Source organism: Hoplias malabaricus, chromosome Y (genome assembly GCF_029633855.1).
Source record: "Hoplias malabaricus isolate fHopMal1 chromosome Y, fHopMal1.hap1, whole genome shotgun sequence".
NCBI lineage: Eukaryota > Metazoa > Chordata > Actinopteri > Characiformes > Erythrinidae > Hoplias > Hoplias malabaricus.
In genome coordinates, this window is record NC_089820.1 from 78960629 (window position 1) to 78985243 (window position 24615).

Consider the following 24615-nt stretch of genomic DNA (forward strand, 5'->3'; position numbering starts at 1 on the left):
ACCCTCTCTCTCTCTCTCTCTCTCTCTCTCTCTCTCTCTCACTCACTCACTCACTCACTCAACACTACCTTACATCTTTCCTTTTTCTTCTCTGTCCTTTCCTTTATCACTGTCTCCGGTTCTCCTTTTCCGTCACTTTTTTATGTCTCTTTATATTCCCCTTACTTTTTTCTGTCCTTTCCTGTATCTGTCTCCCCTTCACTCAAAATGTTCATATTTTCCTACTCTCTCTCTCTCTCTCTCTCTCTCTCTCTCTCTCTGCCTCTATGTCTGTCTAGTAATTTTTTCCCCACGTTTTGGTCTTTTTTTGTATCTCGTCTTCTTGGTTCACTTTTCGTTCGGGGCCCCTCACTCTCATTGTGCTAACATTGCTTTTACATTTTACCTGCATACTCTGGATATTGTTTATTTAAGTTTCAAATCCAGCCTTCCTTATATACATACCAGCTGTTTTCTGCAAAGCAGCAAGCAGAATAGAAAAGTGTGATTTGATGAGGTAGCTGGTGAGTTCTGGGTGGTTTAAACACTTTCTTTGCAAACTTCTGCAATGGCCTTTTACATTGAGTTTATGAGAACATGAATTAGTACAAGGTCTCTAAGAAAAAATAGAGCCCCCTCTGTGCTTTAAAGTGCAGCCTTGGTGTTGTCTGGATGGTATCTCCATTGGCCTCCAACTAAAGAACCTTCTGTCAGTTTAATATTTTGATAGATATATTTATTTATATATATTTGTTATTTATTTAAGGAACGTGCTCAAAGTGTACTGGTGTACAGTGCAATGCAAATACTCTTGGGGACACCTAATGTATTATTTTATGGCATTTTTCAGCCCACAGGTTTTCTAAGTTTGAACAAATGAAAGGACATTTTCAAATTTGCCAGGCACGAGAAACCTGGGGTAATTGAATTATTTGGACAAGAGGAGTAGAGCTTCTACTGACACATCAAGTCAGAATTGCAAAGTCATCATAAACCTGCCATTTCAGTGCCAGGCCTAAGCAGCTGTGCTGGCTCTGCCAGCACCAGGCTCACTGCTGCACTTTCGCTGGCTCCTTTTGCTTAGCTAGCCAATCTGTGTTATTTTTAACAAGCGTAAACCCTGGGGAATGGCAAGCTGAAGCTCCAATTACAGGCTTGTCATCATAGAGTGTAGCCTTAAGGGAGATGGCCTGTACTGTGGCCTTCACTGGGAAGGTTGCAGGTCAGTGGGTGGTGCCATATGGAGTTGTATAAACTAGGTTTGGTCACCAAATAAACTGGTCTGAAGTCAGTGAAGGACAGAAAGGAAACAAGTTACTATGAATATCTATCCTCTTTCATTCATTGATTAACCTGCATGTTAGTCTATGATGTTATTAATGATTGATGTTGGAGAAATTGTTTTTAAATGATGTGCATTAGCAGCCTGTTACAGTGTCTTATTCTTAGAAGTCTTGTTAATATGTCTAACAAAGACTTTTATAATGGTTGAGTACATTTTACAAGGTTCTACAAATTATGCTATATTTAGCTAGGGTTAATGTGCAAGCCATTTAATTACTGAGTATTTATGTGCCATATTCACTCCCCAGCTGCATTTTGATTTCCCATATCTGTCTCCCTCTATGGGTGACTTCTAGTACAGCAAAACTGCAGACCGCAGTGTTACATAGGTTTATGGCATCAAAGTCATTTCTAAACCTTAGCTAAGCTCCACTACAGTAAGATTCAGTTGAAACCCAAAATAATAGTCTACTTTCTTTGAGGAGTTTAGCTGAAAACTAAAGGTTGGAGAGAAAAGTTTTAAATTTAAAATCAGCAAGAAACATTTACCCAAAATGAATATGTACACAGTTTTATCATTCATTCATTCATTCATTATCTGTAAGCGCTTATCCAATTCAGGGTCGCGGTGGGTCCAGAGCCTACCTGGAATCATTGGGCGCAAGGCAGGAATACACCCTGGAGGGGGCGCCAGTCCTTCACAGGGCAACACAGACACACACATTCACTCACACCTATGGACACTTTTGAGTCGCCAATCCACCTGCACTGTGGGAGGAAACCGGAGCACCCGGAGGAAACCCACGCGGACACGGGGAGAACACACCAACTCCTCACAGACAGTCACCCGGAGCGGGAATGGAACCCACAACCTCCAGGTCCCTGGAGCTGTGTGACTCCGACACTACCTGCTGCGCCACCGTGCCGCCCCACAGTTTTATCTTTAAATGTAATCCATCAGCCAAGAAACAGACCTGTTTTTAAGGTTAATTACAATGAATGAAAAGTATTGCAAATCTCATGCTTCAGGATGGCTGCTGTTATCATTTTTAAAATAGATAATGTTTAATCCACTTAGTCAGAAACTACATAAGAACGTCTAGTTTGTGAACAAAACGTTTCTCGAAATTATATGTAAGCCCTTGAAAAACAAAATTTGTGAAAAACATTTGTGAAATTCCGCCCGGACATTTTTTTAAGTCTAAAAAAGAGGACATGTCCAGGTAAAAAAGGACGTCTGGTCACCCTAGTTTAAGTATATTGCGCATAATGCTAACATGGCTATAAGCTTACTTGTTAGCAATAATAGCCTCAGAGCTTCAGTGCAAAACTGAAAAAATAAAAAACCCAAACAAACCAGACATGTTTTCAAGTACATTTGTGATAAGGGGGAACATTTGTGTGGCAGAATCATGATTTTGATATTGTGGGTGTGACCTTTGCAATGATGTTACAGAGGGATTTTAAGCTTAGCATTAGCAAGATCAACGCACAACCAACCAACCAACAAAGAAACATTCATTTTATGGCCTGGTGTTGTTCTGTGGACATTGTTCTTTGAGCATTGCGCCACATTTTTACTGTTCTTTCTGTTCTGTTTATGTGTACTGTAGATATCTGCTGAAGTTCAAAAACCTAAACCCTGGCTGAGGACCTGAATTTAATGCTGACCCCACAGGCACATTACAGGACTTGCAGCTATGAAAATTGTTAGCCTGTAGATATGTGAAAGTTCAGAAGTTCAGATACTGTTTTGCTTGTTGCTTAAGGCTTTAGTTATTCGTAACTAGACCATGTGTGTTCAATTTGGATGTGGTCTCTCCTCTCCAATTGTATTTGCATTGTGTTTGCTCTGTTTTGAATACGAGATATGGCAGCTTTAGTAGAGAGATTGGGAACGTGAGAAAGTGCAAGAGAACTTTTTATGCTTTATGCTGCTGGACTAATGATTTACTACACCACAAGAGGAAAGAGGAAATTAATTTCCAGTTTGGTCTTCTGTCCAACCAGCAAATACATTTGTGCTCGTGTCAACAATAGCAGTGATCTGCAGATTTGTCACTAGATGGAGTCATTTCACTGTGCATGAGGTTTAAATATTCTTCTCACACCCTGTTGGGAAGACGTGGGATTTTGTATTTCACATAAATTGATATTTATGAATTTAGCAGCCTCATTTCTACTTTTTAAATATAGTGTCCCTGTGATTCCTATCTATTTCATCTAGTTCCCTTCTTTCCCTGTGTTTGATAAAAAACAAAAAAAACAAAAAAAACAAGCCATCATTTTCATTGGTGTAGCATTGTTGGATTGTAATATACAAACATTTATTGGTTGTTTTGCTTTTCCATTTCATGAATGTATTCCTGTTTAATATAATTAAAAAAGTACAGTAATTAAAAAAGTCAATTAATTCAATTAACTGAATTAAGACATCTTAAAAAAACAATATGCTAATCACACAATACTATGTTATCCCTCTTTCATATAAGCCCGTTCCTGTTGACCTTTGTGGTTGCTGAAAATAGCTCAGATTTTGAAGTGAGGGGCATTCCAGAGGTTCCCTTACAGTCAGTTTTAGGAATTGGTGTTGGCCTGCAATCCATGGGAGAGACCACAGCAGATCTTTGCTGTTTATAAAGAGACCATTAACCACAATAGTATAGTTTTGGCCAGCAATTACTTAATAAAATATTGAATTGAATTTAATTGCATTTATTGTCACATTACATATTGTCAGGCTCCCTCATATATTTTTATCATAAACAAATAATAATGATTCTGTGAGGATTTTGGTGTGTTCTCCCTGTGTCTGTGTGGGGTTCCTCCGGGTGACTGTATGTGAGGAGTGTGGTGTGTTCTCCCTGTGTCTGTGTGGATTTCCTCCAGGTGACTGTATGTGAGGAGTGTGGTGTGTTCTCCCTGTGTCCACGTGGGTTTCCCCCAGGTGACTGTCTGTGAGGAGTGTGGTGTGTTCTCCCTGTGCCCACGTGGGTTTCCCCCGGGTGACTGTCTGTGAGGAGTGTGGTGTGTTCTCCCTGTGCCCGCGTGGGTTCCTCTGGTTGACTGTCTGTGAGGAGTGTGGTGTGTTCTCCCTGTGTCCATGTGGGTTTCCTCCAGGTGACTGTCTGTGAGGAGTGTGGTGTGTTCTCCCTGTGTCTGCGTGGGTTTCCTCCGGGTGAATGTCTGTGAGGAGTGTGGTGTGTTCTCCCTGTGTCTGCGTGGGTTTCCTCCGGGTGCTCCGGTTTCCTCCCACAGTCCAAAAACACACGTTGGTAGGTGGATTGGCGACTCAAAAGTGTCCGTAGGTGTGAGTGTGTGAGTGAATATATGTGTGTTGCCCTGTGAAGGACTGGCGCCCCCTCCAGGGTGTGTTCCCCCCTTGCGCCCAATGATTCCAGGTAGGCTCTGGACCCACCGCGACCCTGAACTGAATAAGGGTTACAGATAATGAATGAATGAATGAATGAATAATAATATATCTGTAGTATATTTAATCAGTGAGTAGGGTCATGGTGTATGATCACAATACCACGGTCCAAAACACAATAAATATTCTTGCAGATGATCAGCATGTTAACTTTCCTTGCTACTAACCACATTCAAATCTTAATATGTGGAACTATGCTTCCTTTATTGCAGAAATTAGCTTAATATTTGTCAAATAAAAGAACAAAATAAAACCTTAGTTCAGTATAATTATATATTTTTAATTTAGCTGTGAATATTAAATTAAATTAGTACTATTATAATGAATATTATAAAGGACAATATTGTGCTTTTGCAATATTAGTTTCAAAGTGGTATTTTTTTATATCTACTGCCAGTGATGTCTCATAAAAGATTATGATATTTAAGGGGTTTTGTTTCTTGCCAGGAAACATGTATTTCACCCCAATAAATAATTTTATATGCTAATTCATTTAATTGCTTTCTTCCAGTGAGCTAGGGTGTTGGCCAAGTCTGTTAGGACAAAGCAACAATGCAATTGTTTTCTGTAGGTCAAAGGACAAAAACCAACACTAACTGAACTCTTTTGTTTCCTATTGAAGCCCTCACATAACCTGTAACTAAAGAAATGGGTGGGGATGTATATGCCCGTGTACCATATATTCTACATTTAAGAGAAAATATTAAATTTCATGAAAAAAAGAACAGCATTATTCCTCTAAAGTCTGCATAATTTATTAAAGACTGAGTTAACTTAGACTAAAGCTACTTTGACTCTGTTTATATTTTGTTGACAGCACTAGCAGTTTACTTGTTGCATACTGGGTTGTGTAGTGAAAGAGCACTGCTATAAATGGAAACAAATTATCATTACAGGATAGAAATAAAACAGCTATTAGCCATTTACTAGCATGAATATCCACAAATCTGTCAAGCTTTTTTATTTTGCATTGTTTGTAGACAAAACCACAAGGTGTATTTGAAGCAAGTCAGCTTAAATCTATTGGACTGGAAAAGCTGCTCAGAATTAGGAACGTGTGTTTTGATAACTTGGGTGGGGGCATGACTTATTAGGAAACAGTGTTGTTTTTTGGGCAGTTTGTTCTTCAAGAGTGGTACAATCTAATAAAGCCCTCGCTTTATTAGATTGTACCACTCTTGAAGAACAAACTAAGTTTAGTAGGAGCAATATCTCTACAGTAGGTCGGAGGTGGAGAACTGCCCATAAGTAAGTAAGTGTCATCGTGAACGCGCCCAGCAGCGGCGTATGGCCGTGAGTGCGCGTTCACGAGCAGGTTCGGCTCTCTCCGCTGATCCACAGCAGCAGAAACATGTCCAAACTGGAGCAAGTCCTTATCCTCGATCCTCCGAGCGACCTCAAATTCAGAGGTAAGATCGCAGCGCTGCCGGTGACTCATTCGTTCACCCGTTCAAGATTTGCAGCCGTAATTACGGTGAGACGGAGCTGTTTCACTCTAGAGTTTCAGCGACCGCATCGCCCGCCATTTTGAGGCAGGGATCGGAGGCCGCGGCGGAGCCTCGGGCTCGAGTAGCGGAGGCGACCGCTTTGGCCGCCACTTTGAAGATGTGCTTGCCGCGTACCTTCCAGATTAATACTACATACAAGCTGCCTTGTTATTTTGCAGTGGTGGTAGTAGCCTAACCGCAACGTTAGATCGAAAACACTTTCTCTTTTTCGGTTTCTACCTTTTCCGACTGTTCCCCTCTGTCTCAGTTTCGCATTCACATCAAGCCTGCCGTTGCCCAGATGCTAACTAGTCTTAGCGTAGCCGTTAGCACTAGCCTCGGCGTTGAGTTTCATTGGCGACGTGGATGTTGCTAAGCGCGCTAACGTTAGCAGGTGCTGATGAAGCTGATGGAGTTAGAGAGAGAGCTGCGCAACTTAAAACCAACTAGTTGCACTGTTGATATACCGAGCTCGATTTAAGCAAGACAATATCCTGGAAACCCTAGTTAGCCTCATCTAGCTTAAATATTATTGTTTGATGTATTATTCAAATTGTTTTAAAACATTATTCACCCCACACTTTACAGTGAATATATGGAAACTAAGCGTTAATACAGCCACAAAAACCCAAATGCCTTCAAGGTTATACATGCCAGTTCATTAATTAATGCTTAAGTTATAAGGAGTGTTTCAGCCTGGTCTGCTTTTCGTATAAACCATTACTCAGTCCAAACAAATATACCAAAGATAGTTTGTGTCAGCCTTAACTGTACAACCTTTTTAATCAAAATGGACAATGACAGGTAAGTGTTTCAACACAGATGCCTTTTTGAATTAGCCACAGTTCAGGGGAATCAATCAGAGCAGAGCTTATTTGCATAGATTTGGTCTTAAAGATAAAGTAACAAAAATGTCCTGTTTACTTCTAACAGATAAAGTGGGGACACTCAGAATTAAATTATGATGATTTTTGGAGCCTAAGCCCACACTGATTTTACTATATACTCTTTTACAGTGTCTAGTCTTTTTGTCTAAATGGTTGACTTGAAGAGGTTGTTAGCTGAAACATAAATATTTGATGCTATTCCAAGCAAAGTGCACTAAATAAAGCAATGTGTTAAGTACACTCTCTGTTGGCTGTGTCTTTTTGAAGTTTGCTGGCTGTCAAACCTCATGTTTTAATTGTTATGTAGCAATCTTAATTGTTTGGTGAATCTTAAAAAAAACAAAAATAAATAAAACCCTGGATTTTTATGCACAGTGATATATGGATGAATCCGGCAAACCCGGCCACAAAGTAGTGTTTTTTCTTATAGAGGGTGGGGGGTCTTCAGCTAAATGGGTTTAGCACTGAACTAGGTTGTGTACACAAATCAATTCTGCATTATCAGCTCTGTCCTTCAGACTTCTCATGCACTGTACAATCAGCAGCTTTGAGTGGTGTTAAATTATGCAGGACATGCGTTCTGGAATAAAACCCACATGAGTGTGAACTCAGTGACCAATCTAACATCATTAGCATCCCAGCTTTCATTAAAAGGAGCCACTATATTTGTGTATGTAAGTGTATATGGGATGGTAGCAGGTGGTCTGGAAAAATATAACGTCCTGACACTACTATAGCTTTTGTTCATTGTTTAGGTTCATAGTTAGAATAGATAACAGTCATATGACAGGTCCTGTCAGTGCAGTGATTTTAACATTATAAAGATTAACCTTTGCTTCATGAATATTCTCCAGCAGAGTTTACTTTGATTAAGCTGTCTGTAGTTTGTTTCTATTTAAAATGTTACCAAAGGAAATCTTAAGTTCTGTTCAGTCAGGATTAATGTAACATGACGGGATGGAGGAATGCAGTCTACACATCTACATTTGGGAATATTTATGACCCCTTTGGCAAAGGAAAAAATTAAATTCTTATAAATGTCAAAGATGGGGGTGGCTACACTACATTCATCACACCATACACATCTCAAAGCACAAGAAAAAATTAATCCTTAATTTCATTTAACTGTGATTTTATGTGTTCTTATAGAAGACACACAGATTTATTTAATTTAGTTCTTGTTACCACCATTGTTATTAGCATGGACATTTATGCTAACAGTTAGAATTAGAGCTTATAATCAAACCACTTGTGGTCAGTCTACCTGTTTTATTTTTTAGGGTGCTACACCTGAGGTTTGACGATACATAGATTGATTTGAGCATTCATTTGAAATAATAACGAAAGCTACGTTTCCATAAGATTCGACAGACATTTAACAGATACAGCCATTCACACAGGATTCTTGTACCTTAGGCTTATTTCTACAGCTCTTTCTCTCATAGATAAATCCATTTTAATGGCTTCTGTGGGATTGTGCTTCCCAATATATGATGGATGTTTCCAGATTTTGGGCAGGACTGAAGTCACCACCACTGTCGGACAAAACATTTACCATGTATTGAAAATGTCACGCTGACTCTGAATACTGTTAAAGGAAATAAACATATCGTTATCATTGAAATATTTGTGGTTTTTAACGTAGGCCTCTTCTTTTAAAATAATCGGATGTAAGTAAATCATTGTAGATGATGTGTAGTTCAGCACGACTTATCCATACGCTTGTATTAGAACATTTAGAACGTAATGGAATTTGCATAGAACTCATAAACACAATGTTTACACCATTACAGATTGTGGTGATGTTAGTGTGTATTCCCTGGCATTAGTGTGTGTTCCCTGACCTCATATTATTGGCGTGACTCTAACGTTTCTAACTATTTTTAATTTCAGAGCGCCCTAAAAGATTATATGTTATGTAATAGGGAGAATGTTCATGTGGGCATCATTTGTTCCTACTCCTCTTCACATAAATGGTCTGGCCAGGTCACTGATCAGGTCTCGAGACGCGTAGTCTCCTTGGCCAAAGAATGTTTGTGTGTTTAGTTCTGATTTAGTACTTTTTTACAAATTAATTCAATGATCGAAATAGGGCTGTGTTCCAGTCATTTTCTTAAAGAGTAGAGGTCGTACTACTGTGTTGCATTGTTTGAGTTACAGCTGCACTATCCTGTCTGTTGCAGTTGGGAAATGTGGAAAGTTCTAAGGATGTTTATGATCATTCGTAACTTATGTCATGAGCAAATGGTTAGAAATGAGATAATGCTGCATCTTTTCAAGCTGTGACCTCAGTTCACTGTTTTTTTCTCTATTAGCTTAGCCTGACCTGCTCAGGTTGTTTTTGACTGCAAGTCATAAACATCTCCAATGGCCTGTTTACACCTTGTTGTAATTTGTGGCTGTCAATAATCATTGATAAATCTTTAAAGGCTCCTAGACTTGCTAAAAGCCAAGCTCCATCATGCCTGCTAGACTCTGACAGGATGTGGCCAGATGCCTGGTTTTGGCTTCTGGCAGTGAATAGTATTATTGCATAATGCAATTTCCTTGTAAGTGTGCTGGTTGATGCATCCTTTTTTGTAAGCTCACAACAGCTTGCAGGTGCATGTCAAATCCCAGAATCTTCCAGAAACCTGGTTCTGACAGAGCTGTACATGACAGTCACAGTACATGAGCCCTGACATCCTCTTGTTTTAGTTTCTGTTCACCAGTTCTGTTTTTAGTTTCAGTACCAAAACTAATTGGCTGTGGAGTGGTAAAGGGAGCCATGGAGATTACAGCCGAGCTGCAGGCCTCATAAAGGCCACGGCAGGATGGAGGTCTGTCTCTGCCGAGCTAAAAACAGCCGCCAGCATCTAAACACTGCTCCCTGCTCTGCTACTTAATCTCTACTGGGATTCTTCAACTGCAAAAAGCCTACATGCTCTCTCTCTCTTATCTCTATCTCTATCCATATCTCTCCTGTCTTTCATGTTTTCTGTCACTTCCATTTCTTTCCTTCAGTCTTTTTTGTTCTCTTTTGCTTTTTCCTGTTCTCACCCACTTTGTTGGCATCTCTTGTTCACTTACACACTTTTTTTTCTTTCTCACTCTTTCTTTTCTTCTTTACTCTCCCTCTTTTTTTTCTCCCCACATCCCTCTCTCCTGTCTCTCAATTCTGTCACTTCCAATTCTGTCCAGTCCTCATCTTGCTCTCTTGCTTCTCTCACGCTGTTGTTCTCTATTGCTCAATCCCTGTTTCTTATTCTCTCTCTCTCTCTCTCTCTCTCTCTCTCTCTCTGTTTTCATCACTTCTATAACTCTTCTACTTCTCATTTTTGTGTTGTTTTCTTCTTCCTGTCATTCTCTCAGGCTGTCTCCTGCTTTCTCATTGCCTTTCGCTTCTACTACTTTCTCTCTGTTTGTGCTGCCTCTCTCGCCATGTCTTTCTCCGTCTCTCCCTACTCATGTTATTTATAGTGGCAGGAGGAGTGGGAGACTGGTACGGACAGAAAGTGGAGGCGATAGGGAAGCTGCAGCAGGGGAAAGATGACCCTGCCTAGTACAAGCCTTTTCTTCCTCTTTTCTCTTTGAGAACAAATGTAAAGTGAACGCTTTTAAGGAGTATCCATAGGTTAAATGTAAGGAGGGGAAATCGTATCTTTGTAATTGCACTCGTGACCAAGACGAAAGAGCTTTCAGAGTCCCACTGAGATTCAGTAAGAGATCTGAACTGCTCAGATTTGTTAACTGATACAGTAGGCCATGTCCATGATTAACTGAATTCACATGCTTTTACAGAGCCAGCATGATGCTAGATGTCATTTAAGTGAGTAGCGCACACACAGCTCTCTTTAAAAGTGAAATTAAATTTGACGTCACATATTTTTAGTGTTCATGATTCTGCCGAAGGCCTTTCAGCAACTAAATAGGACTTCTAGGAACTAGACAGACAGACAGACAGACAGACATCTTGTTAGACATATATAAATAATAAATCAATACGTGGAGCTTTTTAACCTCTGGACTATTGCTTTTTTTTCCTTTTGTTACGTTATGTATCAGTAACCGATATATTATTTTCTTTCAAATGGTAATTATCTAATATTGGAATTGCAGCTAATCATTACTACAGACAGTTTAGGATTTGTCATTTTATGCGCTGTTAAAAATATATATAATTACTATGTGTTTTCAATTTTTCAACTCTTTCAAACGGAGCATAGTATATTAACTCTGGAATGCCAGCTGCTATATAGTGTATTATGCAGGCTTTGTGACAATTTACCATTGTGAATGGCACTGGGAAAAAGCTGAACGTAAAGGTTTACAGTAGCTGTAAACTTTAACTATTCATTTTATATGGGAATGGTTGATATTGGGGCTGTGTCATATATCGTTCACAATAATATCATAATTCATTATTGTGAGAATAGTGATATTCTGACTTATCAGATGTACAATAAATCAGGGTATTATGTTAAAAATTAAAGAAGGCTTCAAAATTATATATAAATGTAGTATATGTTTAATGGCACGGTGGCGCAGCAGGTTAGTGTCACAGTCACACATCTCCAGGGACCTGGAGGTTGTGGGTTCGAGTCCTGCTCCGGGTGACTGTCTGTGAGGAGTGTGGTGTGTTCTCCCTGTGTCTGCGTGGGTTTCCTCCGGGTGACTGTCTGTGAGGAGTGTGGTGTGTTCTCCCTGTGTCTGTGTGGGTTTCCTCCGGGTGACTGTCTGTGAGGAGTGTGGTGTGTTCTCTCTGTGTCTGTGTGGGTTTCCTCCGGGTGACTGTCTGTGAGGAGTGTGGTGTGTTCTCCCTGTGTCTGCGTGGGTTTCCTTCAGGTGACTGTCTGTGAGGAGTGTGGTGCGTTCTCCCTGTGTCTGCGTGGTTTCCTTCGGGTGCTCCGGTTTCCTACCACAGTCCAAAAACACACATTGGTAGATGGATTGGCGACTCAAAAAGTGTCCGTAGGGGTGTGTGTGGGTGTTGCCCTGTGGAGGACTGTCGCCCCCTCCAGGGTGTATTCCCTCCTTGCGCCCAGTGATTCCAGGTAGGCTCTGGACCCACCGCGACCCTGAACTGGATAAACGCTTACAGATAATGAATGGATGGAAATATTAAATTAAATATATAATTTAGTTATAATTTTTAATTCATTTGTCATATCGGAAAGAATTTTTTTTTATCACCAAAACACCCTGAAAGTTTGTGATATTATTTTAGGGCCATATCGTCCACCCCTAGTTGATACCTGAATTTTCTCTGAAAGGGTTCACAACCTTATGTTGGCCATTTTATTTATAAGCCTTTATTAATATGAACATGCAAGAAAAAAATATTAGCCACAAAAAGGTTGTGAGCCCTTCCAGAGTAAAATCATAAATCAACCATTTCCATTTTTAGTTGCACTGCTTTTTCCACTTTTTCATTTGGAGATAAACAGTTCAGCATGCTTTTATAACTGAAGGATACAGCATAATAAATAGAAGGAATGCTTCAGTGACTTTTATTTAAAATGGAGTGATTCAAACAACATTTTAGAATCGTTTTAGTCTTTAGAGGTGTTTATCAGATAAATATCACGTGCGTTTCTTTGATACAAGGGCTCAGTGATTTATTATCAGACCTGAAATTCCGTTTAGTGCATCTCTGTTTTACCTCATCTTACAGTACAACAGCAGATAGTCCAGGGTCTGTTCGTATGTTCTGTTAGAGTTGAAAGGATTGAACTTGGTCAGATGATTAAAATGACTGAACTTAGATGGATCTGATCCTAGATTAAATTACAAATGTTCAATCTAAAAACCTCATAAATGGTTAAAAATTGCGACGTTTAACATAATATTTCATGGAAATGTGCAAAACTCATAAACTGTTAACGTAGGACTGCTATTAAAATTAATGAAATAATATAAAAATTTCATTTGATCAAAAATTGTTTTCTTTCTGTTGGAAGGATGGCTCATATGATGCTGTAATTCCATTATGTTCTATCTGATGTTCTTCAGTACATTCATTTAGTGCTTGGGCAGGACACAGCCGTCCTTGTTCTCTTGGACTTAGTTGACAAAGGTAAACATCTGGCCTCCTGCTCTCTTTACAGAACATATCTGATTTTGCTTGATCCTTTTAGAGCACTCCTGACAGGGCCTAATATGCTAATATGAGACATACTTGGTCATAAGATCTCAAGCTTTGGTCTCAATGCCCATCTCTCCCCTTTTCAGCTGTGACCTCTGAGCAAACTAATGGTGGATGTGCAGCTGTGTCTGTGAATGAAAGCTAAATTCCACGAGTTCTTTGCAAGAGAGTAGTCTGTAAAATCATTATGAAGAGAGAGACAACTTAAATCGTTTAAAATACTGCGAAAATATTTGAAAATTAAGAATTTCCTGGTAAGTTGCGTTGTATGGGGATTTTTTTCCTTAAATTGCTTACATACGATTTGAAAAGTTCAAGATGAACGGATTAACCTAATTTGTTTAGGTACAGAAGCAAATTTTAGGTATTAGGTCTCATAATGTAGTATAGCATTGATGTTTAGGGCACAGCTTGACTAGTGATATCACTAGCGAGTCACAGGACACTATCTAATAGAGCAGGGTTCATTCAGATAAGCAAAGCTTATCCTGTACAACTTGTAAATTAATTATAGAATAAAAAAAAGGTGTATTACGTATAAAGTAATAATCAAAGAAACTGGTAGAGGATTGCTATTAACATTTGTTATTAACGACATAAGTGGCTGATGAGCAAAATTATTTGGCGACACATCTCATATACTAGATGAGCCCATGTGCCTCTGGCAGGAACTGCATGGTTTTCACCAGTGAAACATGGTAGTCTTACAGGGGATTTCATGTTTCTAAACTGCTTATTGATATCAGCTTATATTCACATGTTGAAAGCTTGGTTATCAGTATTTTATGTTCACTTCCCTTGTGTGTTTTCTCACTGTGTGTCAGGTGACTGGTGCCACGCAGGCAGGTCACATTCTGATGTCACTCTCCTTACACAATGCTGCCTTGTAGGATTGTGCACATTTAAGCCACCTCTCCTCTGACACTCCCGCCTGTAAAGCTAGAACACAATGGAGCTGACCGTAACTGAACGGCAGATATGGTTTATCTGTAACTTGCTGAACACCTACAGAGTGCGTCCAATAACCTGTAACCTAGAATGAAAGATGAGTGATCAGTAGGAAGGGCGTTATTGAGTAATCTCTTGTACGTTTGTACATTTGTAGTTGTCAACAGCTGGCGTTACTTTTGAATAAAAGGTTATTTATAGGATGCAAAATTGTGAGAAAGAGCTTCTAGATACTTAGACAAAGTATATATTATTTCATGAGTTTATAGCATGAGTGGGGGAACTGTAATTTGTAGGCAATATATGGCTCACCAATCCACCACATACAGCCCACTTTTTGTTGCCTAGTTTGTTTGTTTTTTTTAGCATTCATGCAGTTGCTATTGGTGTTTGTGCCAATAAATGTTTACTTTTTTACAATTGTGAGAATGAAGATAGTATCTCCCCCGAATAGCCTTGTCTCTGGAATCAGCTAGGTCCGGTTTTGCAAAAACAGCTGAGAAACGGAAAGTTATTCTCGATAGAATTGGAAGGAAAGTCAATATGCTTCATTGGTGGAGCAGCCCTCCCTGTTCAGGTGAAAGGCAATATTGGAATTAAAGAACTGCACAGCAAGCTTCTTTGCATGGACAATGAACTGATGGCGTAAAAGCTGAGGCTGGATACTGAGGGAGTGTTATTAGTTAGTATATGTAACTTTATTATAGTCTGTGGCCCACGACAAGATCCATAAATAATAATTCTGTCCCTGGTGATGAAAAATGTTCCCCACCTCTTGGCTTAGTGTAATGTGTACCTGGGCTTTTAACATGCAATTTTACTCTGTGTTAAATTGGCTGGGCAAAAGTTTAACTCTGCTCCACCTTAAAATAAGTGAGCGTGTTAATGCATCATCCAGAAAGTATTTACCAGAATAAATTCAACTCCAATCAACCAGTGAATGTTGCATAATGAAGTGTAAACATGTTAAACCTGAACCACCTCTCACATGTTTTGTCAGCTCTCCTAAATTCTCCCACTGCATTTCATTGGTCCCTCTGATGGCGTGGCTTTATGAAGCTTCAGAGTAAGGACATTGCAGATTTAACCATTACACCTGTTTAGAAGAACTCCGAGTGTAGGCACTGATATGAATAGGCTGAAAATTGAGATTTCACGGACAAGATGCAATTATGTAATTCAATATTCATGGCCAGCTCTGATCTGTTAAAGAACAAGGCCACAGTATCCCGCAGTTTTCCCCCTCAAAGACTTTGACTGTTTTTACGTCATCGTCCTGCATAGCGTAGTGACCGCTTGAAATAAGGGGGCTCTTAAATGATTAACTAATCCACTTATGGATAAAAAAAAACAGATTAAACTCAATTGTTTGACATTTGAAGGAAGTCAGAACAAAGTAGGCTTTGTGCTCTCAAATTATAGGCATTTTTACTATGTCTTTTTTAAAATACCAGAGACGACTTACAGAACAGAACCTTTTAATCACTTGGAGGAATAAACGGTTTCATCTTAGAGAGACGCAAAAGCTGACTTCTGACTTACGACTTAAGAGTGTTTGTAGTTATCTGTCAGTCCAAACCTGTCTCACCACATTCACTAGTTCTTGTGTTGTAGTACAGGCTGATTTACAATCCATACAGTGATGTGAAGGACCGAATCATATCTGCGCCTCATTATTAGGAATGGTGTTTATTGTTGAATATTGAAGCTTATGTTTGCTCTTGGGGATGTGCACTGTTTCTCCTCTGGTGTAGTGTAGTGTTTAGAAAGCTGTAGTAGTCTTGGTGTTTCATTGGTATTTGAAGTAAACAGATGATAAACTCAAGAGCCAGGCTCTGCACGGCCCTCTCATGGAGTGTACAGTTCAGACATCTCATTCTACAATGACAGCGTATCATTTTTTTTTGCATATAAAGGATCGGAATGTGTTTTTCTTTTTTAACTTTCGTGACACTTTGAATATACAGGAGGTCCTCAGGTTACGTCAGTCCCGAGTTACGATGTTTCGTGGTTACGACACATCTCCCATTTACTGTATAAAGCCTTGTTTCGACTTGTGGTTTTGTGTCGTAAACGTCGTAACGTGAACTTCGTGTGTGGTGTGCGCGGCGGAAGAATACACGGTTACGCGTGTACAGGTTACACGGCTCGGGACCGAGGAGGATAGGTGTTAGGATAGGATAAGTGCTCACAGTATGTTATTTACGTACAGTATGTACGTATGTTCTGACTTGCACCGAAAATTGGGTTACGACGCCACGTAGGAATGGTTCAACGTCGTAAGACAAGGACCCCCTGTATTTAGAAACCTTATGTGCATATTTAGTACTAGACATCAATGCTGAGAAGTGGTTTTAAATGCAACATGTAAATAAGTCTTTAATGATTCCTGGCGTCTTTTACTGCATGCTTTTCTGCATGAATATTGTGACAAATCATTGTTTAAGGTGCATGCTTCTGTGTGTAAAAATAACCCAAATGAGAGTTCACCACTTTGTTTTAATGTTGCAAGGTGTTTAGTCAAATAATTACCGTACTAATACAAGTGTGGTGGTTCTAAACTTGAAACGCTTTGCCTTTCTCAGTCAACTTCTTACTCTCTCTGTCCTCCAAGGTCCGTTCACAGACGTCGTCACAGCTACCCTGAAGCTGACGAACCCGTCAGACAGGAAAGTATGTTTCAAAGTAAAGACCACAGCTCCACGCAGGTACTGTGTACGGCCTAACAGCGGCACTATCGACCCAGGCGCCTTCCTCACTATCTCTGGTAAGCTTTACTTCAGTAAAATATACGCAAGTTTCCCTTGAATACCTGCATTAAAGTTAAACATGGCCAGCTAATATGCATGTATAATATGCTCCTGTGCAATCTCACCTTCGCCACATAACTTTCCAGCTAAAGCTCCTCTTTAGGTCCCTGGAAAGAGTTGAAAGAGTTAGCTGTGCAGTCAGATTATCTTTGAGTGTCTTTTTTTTTTATCTCCGTATATCATTCTTTATAAAGTGGTGTGATGTGTTTCAATACTCCTTCTCTTAAGAACAAGGAGGGCTTCTCCACAAACTAAACATTATATAAAATGATGCCATTTTAAAAGACGATTCATAACTTAGAAATTTTGCAATCCAGACTGTAATTGATGGGTTGTTTTGTTGACTTGGATGTCAAGGTTGTTTGTTGGCCCTTGACTGAGGAAAATGCTTGGTATAGTGACACACTCATAGCAGGAGTCAGCTGAAGTGTTGTTCTGTGGCAGTTTTAATTCTGAGCATCACAGAACTCATTTCTGCAGAACTCAATAAGTTTGTTTTTTAGAGTAAACATTGCACTAGGGATGCAGTGATCTCAGATTCCTGTTGATGTGGGCAGATATGTGCTTTAAAACAATAACAGGCAGATGTTAAATTTGACAAATATAATTTTTTCAAATTAATATTTATATATAAAGAGTAACTAACTGCTGCATTTTGTTAATTTAACTGCATCTGTAAGCCAACAGAAACATATTTTTTTGTACATAAATATTTGTTGGTGTTGGCATTAATATAGGGCAAGACAAAATTGGATCATGAAGTTTGCCCAAAATTTTTACAAAATTAACACAACATTTCTACTCACAAACAGTAAAAATAATGATTTGTAGTCTTTTTTTTCCCCCCTCTTCCTTAGTGTTTTTTATTTATTTCAAATTATTATGTGAAAGGACATTATGTCCACATTCATTTGTGGATCTGAAACCTACTCAACAACGAGGTCTTTAGAGGCCTCCTAAATTCAGAAAACCTGGGATAAAACGAGTTAATTTGATTTTGCGCTGTTTCAAACATGAAGTGCAGTATTGTCCCTCCTCCTAATCCGAGTCTCTCCAATCACAGCTCGGGACCATACATAAATTTAACAGGAGCAAAATGAATACAATGAGCGTGGAGCATGTGGTGTTTGATCCTTGTGGTGTTTTGACCAAAGCACGTCACAGACATTTCATGTAGAGTTTAAATGCAGAATACAGAAAAGTTGTATAATACGTCCCTCTTATATTTGAAGGCTGAAATCTTAATATATGTAAACACTGTTTTGGGTTTTCTTTTTGCAGTAATGCTACAGCCATTTGACTACGACCCAAATGAGAAAAGTAAACACAAATTCATGGTGCAGACCATCTTTGCACCAGCCTCCACTGGAGACACAGAAACCATGGTAGGAGTCGCTCTGAGTCAGAGTTATCATACATTCACACTTTACTCCATTCAGGGGTTCGTTCTGTCAAACATTGATTCAGATCTGATGTCAGGTGATTTTCTGTGAACGTATTTTATTCTGACTTCTTGTTTGGTTGAACCACGCATGTAAAATGTGTGAAAGAGCAGACTGTTTGTGCTGTTCATGCATCACATGCCTCTTTTTGATTCAGCAGAGGGCAGCAAAGTCACTGTGATTCCATAGTCCAGTGTTTTCTAATCCATGTCTTGGTCCAGGGTGTTTAGTCAGGGTCACAATAAACAGTGGTTGATGCTTGTGTTCAGGTTATGCCTTTTCTTGTTCAGAAAGATAGAATGTTTTACTTTATATCCTGCTCTTTACACATTTATCAAAAATAATTATCAAAAAGTTAAATTTTGTACAGTTTTACATTTTAATAGTCAGTGTAGTCTTATTTACTTATTAATTTTGTTACGTTTTGAGACTTTTGTCTAATTGTAATGAAAATATTAGTGTTTCACTGCTAGAGAGTGTGAGTGTGTGTGTGTGTGTGAGAGATATGGCTCCAGCTGCTTGTCATTTAGGCTGATGAATCGCTTGCCTATTTTTCATCCACACAGTGGAAAGAGGCAAAACCCGATGAGCTCATGGATTCCAAACTCAGATGCGTGTTTGAGCTGCCTTCTGAAAACGATAAAATGGTGAGTATACGGGAAGAAGTGGGTGACAGAATGCAAGGACATCAGGATGGCTGAAAGACTCTCCATGTGAGCGGTTCCCAAGTGTTTTTTAATGGGTTTGACCTACTAGTTGTGACTGTTTTACATTTATTATGATAAGTAACCGGATAGATAAATGTACACACGTTGTTGATGGCGTGAATTTGTCAGCGGTACAAGTGCACAAAACTATCGCCTGCTACATTTTGAAGGAATACAGTGAATGTTATTTGCTTGTTTAGCTGCTATTGCTGTGCCCCGGTTGAGCTTGTGCTCGAAAGTAGGTTCAGTTTTGTAATGAAGTTGTGGTAACTAGTAACCAGTTCACAGCCTTCTTTTACCACACCGTACTGACACCGCTGACTGTACACACCCTCTCGCTTCATATTTGCATGTTTCAAAGTCCTTTTATCTCAATCCCAGTCCATAAAGTTAGGGTTGGGCACTCCTGTGCATGGAAGCCTGTCCATGCTCTTTGCTTGGGGCCCAGGCACAAACAGTAGATGTATTCACTTGATGCCTCATCACTCAGCCACACCAAACTCTAGTAGGGTCCTGTTCCGCACCCCTCTGCAGTCTCGCCCCCCGTTACCCCTTACTCCCAGCAACCTTGGCAACAGGAGTGACCTCCAGGGCTTCAGGACAGCACCCAGTTCAGAGGTCAAGGTCCAAAGAAAAACATGTATCTTATTGGAGTAGGAACAAAAGCTTAACTTTTAGTGGAAGTCAGTGTATGAGTTTTGTCAGGTCACTGATAGTGATGAGTTTTGTGTGTTCTCCCTGTGTCGGTTTGGGTTTCCTCTGGGTGTTCCAGTTTCCTCCCACAGTCCAAACACACAGGTTGGTAGATGGACTGCCTGTTTGTGTGTGGGAGGGAGGTATGGACGGATGATGCCTTGCAATGGACTGGTGCCCTCTCCAGGGTGTGTTCCTGCCTTGCGCTCAGTGATTGCTAGTCAACTCCAGACTCACCGCGAGGATCAGGATGAAGTGATTATGGAAGATGAATGAATAATTGCGTCTTAAACATTTTTAAATGACCTGAAATTATTCTGTATTTTGTTTTGCGTCTAAACCCTAACCAAAAAGGGATCTGCCATGGGTTTGTGTTTTATGCTTTGTAGATTTTCTTTTAATTCAGTTTGACGTCATGCACTTAGACGGCGTGGCTATTATTACTGCTTTTAAAGACGGCTTTTGACAAAGCATCAACACCACTTCTGTTTTTACCCACAATTCACATACCATCCCGTAAGTCCTTCCCCACAAACTTCAGCCGTCCCAGCCCCTTTTCATTGACGTGATGTCATCACCGTTGTCACCGCTGGCGATGGCCCACTTCAAGCCGCAACTGAAGCTTTTTGCGCTAGCGCTAGTGCTGCGCTCCCACAGTCAGTGACAGATTATATTCAGCCTCTCTGTGATGTGGTAGACTTGGGACTCCTTGAGATGAGGTTGTGTCTCTTTCGACAGTAGCGTTAAGTCTGCTTTGGGTTTCAGCTTGGCTCACGAATGGCCCTGATATGGTTTAAACAGGCTGTTGTTACGCTCTCCTCGTCGTATCAAAGGAGCAGTCTGTTTTTTTACTGCTACAAATGAAACAATATAAATGAAAGCGATTTTTATATTATTTTTTAATTAATTTTCTATAAAAGGCTTGCTTTGTAGTCACTGGGAAAAACAGAGTATGCGTCATAGAGTGGCGCTGAAAATGAAAGCCATATTAAAAACGGATTCTGTGATGCATCCAGCCGTCGGTACAATGGCTGAATGAATGATTCCCTGCATGTCTCTCCATGAGCCTAACGCTGAGGTTTTGACGTACAATCGCAGAATGACGTGGACGCAGTCAGCAAGGCCGCTCCGGTGCTCAACTCCTCCAAGGTGGACGGTCCAGTGGCGGCCAAGTCGACCAGCGCCGCCCTGGACGAGCCAGAGATGAAGAAGGTGGTGGAAGAGTGCAAGAGGCTGCAGATGGAAGTGAGCAAGCTGCAGGAGGACAACAGGCAGCTGAAGGTAACCTGTCCCATTCTGTAGGGAAGGAGTAGGCTGTAGGAGTGTACTGGAAAAGCAACGTTGTTTGTCTCTGGTAGAGTTTACGGTACAGGACACACATTTCAACTTCCAAAGACCTAGGCCGAGACTCCTGTTTGACAGATTCAGTGCACTGTGAAATTTGCTTTAGAAAGTTTATGGAATCTCCTCTTGTAAATCATAACAATTTAAAGCTTGTTTGTCTGGCACTTTTTCTAATTTTAACATGCCCACAGCTCAAAGACTGTTTTCATGTTTCTGCTTTATTTCTGGACGTTATCGGGACGGGGCAATAACAACGCGAGTAAAGCCTTAAAATACTTTTTGGTACAAATTAAAATCGGGAGGCTTTTAAAAAGACTAGAGAGAATTTCGTTCTCAGTTCCTCGGTTCTTGCGTAATTAAAAGGTTCTAACCAAGTCACTCAGGGTGGTTTTGCTCTGTTTTCAGATGTGGTCAAAGTTAAAAGTAAAATAAACCCTTTCCAGGATTTCCTTCCAACTCCCTGGCTTCTGTAATCCATCTCAAAGCAGCCTCGGAGGTGTCAGGGAGTTGTAACAGAATTCTGGGAAGGATTTTCACTTTCTGGATTTGAATTCACCACCTCTGCGTGTTTTATGGGTCTTACTGAGTTGTAGTTGTTCGTTGTGGTGCCGACCAGAGCCAAACGTCAAGTATGAATGTGTCATCTGATGCTGGGCGTTATTTTACAGTGTTTTGGAAATTGTTTGAACGCAGAGCTTTGTTTCTGTGTACCGTCACTTTTTGGCTCTACCACTGTTTTACCAGCTTTAAGTTCCCGTTAAATACAAAACTCACAAGGCGTGACAGCGCACCTGCAGTGGACCCCATGTGTTTTCATGCTCGAGTGGCTAATCCCTGCTGTTTCGTTGTGGTCAGTTGTAATCGATGACTTGTTTTTGCTCGTCTTCAGGACGAAGGCCTGAGATTGAGGAAGCCCCAGCGGCCCGAACACACAGCCTACAACTCCAGCTCTCTGATGGGCCGAGAGGTGACCACCAGCTCCCTGCCATCGCTCCTGGTCGTCATAGCAGCCATCTTCATCGGATTCTTCCTCGGCAAGTTCATCCTGTAGATGGACCGGGGAGTGGGGGGAAGTCTTAACATGTCTGCCTGCCTGTCAACCGGTTCCAGAGAGAAAAAGAGAGAGAGAGAAATGGAGAGATCACATGGCCTGGATGAAAGGAGGATGTCTTTCTGTTGACTTTGCCATATCATTGGTAGTTGGGCCAGCGGCAGCACGCACATATTTGCGGCATCATAATGTGGGCCTCACCTTCTTCAGCCACACACACGGTTAGTTCAACGAGAGAGAGAGAGAGATGGAGGGAGAGAGACCAGCGCAGCTCGGGAGCTTCAGACAGGATCTCGCCTCTCTCTCTCTTCATTATTGTTTTGTACTGTTCTTTTCTCTGTGCGATGGACAGAATAATGAAGCGAACAGGTTTCTGACACAGCTGTGACGTGTGAGAGTAGGTTCACCATCACACGAGAAAAGACACATCCGAGACGTTTGCGTAGAAATGTGAGCATTTTTCATCCCCCCACTCCTCACTCTCTTTTTCTCGTTTTATTAAAAGTTCAATGGAATATTAGGTGTCTTGTAAATGTAATTTTAATCCTTTTTAAGAAAAGGAAAAAAGAAACTTCCATCAAAACCAACACACAATTTTAGGAACCCTGTGACCCTTTTTTGTTGGGTGGCCTCGGGGGGGGGGGACAAAAAATCTGGCAGATATTTCTACCCTTGGCTGCCTCTCCATGTCAACACTCGGGCTGGAAAAAAGATGCCCCCTTTTGTACATTGTCTTTTTTTCCTATCCCTAACAGTACCAATGCAGACTTTTATTACTGTTATCACATTATTGTTAATATTATTATTATTATTATTATTAATGTTCTTTATTTTTCTCAGTACAAAGCATTTATCCCTATTTGAGGCAAACGTTGACTGAAGTTCAAGTCTACACCTCTCCTGTCCTGTCCCATGCTATTCAACATTTGAAAAAATAAATAATAAAAGTGAAAAAACCATCCATTTGTACAGCTGTGGATCTGTTCCTTTATGTTCGCTGATGTTCTCTGACGTCCACACACCGTCCAAACCATCGTGTTAGTTTCCAGAGGGCTTTCAGAGGGCTGTGTTGAGTCTCTGGATTCTGGTGTAAAACCTCAAGCCATCTGTTTAATTTAGCTCCAGAAGCATTTACAGTGCAGGAGAGAACTGACTCTCAAACGCTTTCCTAAGAAACACCCGTGGAAGAATCCTGAGGCAAAAACTGAGTTTATTACAATGCTACACAATATTTACTTCAGTTAAAGATTATATTTTAAAGGCTAAGCACCACTTAATGGACCTCCATGAATATTTCACATTATTTTAGTTACTGACAGATATAAGTATGAATTAAAATGAAAATAGCAGCTTAATTTGCTTTAAAACTGACAATTTTATTAAATTGACGGCAAAACCCGAGCTCGCTACGGAAATTCTTGAACGCGACCGTGACGTCACTGGTGGACAACAGCTGAACAACGCCGCGGTAAAACACCGTTATGACTGACTGTTATGACAGTATCTAGCTAAATAACCAACGTTATTCATGGCAATAGCTTAGCAACAAGCTAAACTCAAATGTAGAGGTACCGTTATTCTTGTAAATGTGATCGAAGTCGAACTCGAATTCACCCGACACTATAAACCTCCGTAATGCAGCTACGTAGCCGAGTATAATCTGAGCCACCGAGTTTAGCGAGTCAAGCTAACGTTAACTAACACCAACTAAAACAGGCGAAGTGAGTGTCCTTACCCTGTTTACCTCCATGTTACAGAGGCTCTTGAACACCTTTCGTTGGTGTCCTTACATGCCCATATTGTTGGAAAAGCGCCAGTGAAATGAGCTACAGATAACGGAGTGAGCGGATGGTCCTTTCCAAAGTGCCCGTTTAAAGTTGACAAATTTAGTCCATTTTCTGGATATTTTGGGATCTTTGGGCCATTTGTTCACAGATGTCCCACTGTACAATGAATGATTGCAGCCAAAAACAACACACCTTTTCGTCATTTTGCATTAAATTAAGTGCAGCTTCTAGAGTTGTTGTCCACCATCTACGTCACAGGCAAGACGCCTATTAGAGTTTCCCAACACCGTTGTGGGGGGGGGGGGACAACGTTCTTTTAAACCTTATTCCTTCAATTAGTAAGAAATAACATGTTTTCTGACTCTCAATAAACACAAGTTAGGAACTCAAACTCCACTGTGTTTATTGGTGCTTAGCCTTTAAATATTTAGTGTGAAACTGAGCTAAGATACAAAACAACATAAGAAGTGGTGGAAAAGAAAATGGCCACAAGGAAAAGTAAGGAATAATAATGAACTGTTTTTATGCTTTAGGAAAAAAAACATTACTTAGGCGACTAAAATAAAATGTTTATTTAGTTTTTATTGTCAATATTTAAGAGACTTGTAAGATCTAATCTTGAATTAAAAGACCGTTGTGGAT

General features: G+C 40.2%; 1 protein-coding gene across 1 annotated transcript; it reads left to right on the forward strand.

Annotated features, from left to right (window-relative positions):
• The first annotated feature begins 5903 nt into the window (after positions 1-5903).
• Positions 5904-23139, forward strand: LOC136679376 (vesicle-associated membrane protein-associated protein A-like). The gene is made up of 6 exons (XM_066657872.1): positions 5904-6102; positions 16754-16906; positions 18231-18334; positions 18958-19038; positions 20890-21072; positions 22025-23139. Exons 1-6 carry the CDS (start codon positions 6045-6047, stop codon positions 22184-22186), a joined length of 741 nt encoding a protein of 246 aa, XP_066513969.1. The 5' UTR covers positions 5904-6044; the 3' UTR covers positions 22187-23139.
• The last annotated feature ends 1476 nt before the right edge of the window (positions 23140-24615 follow it).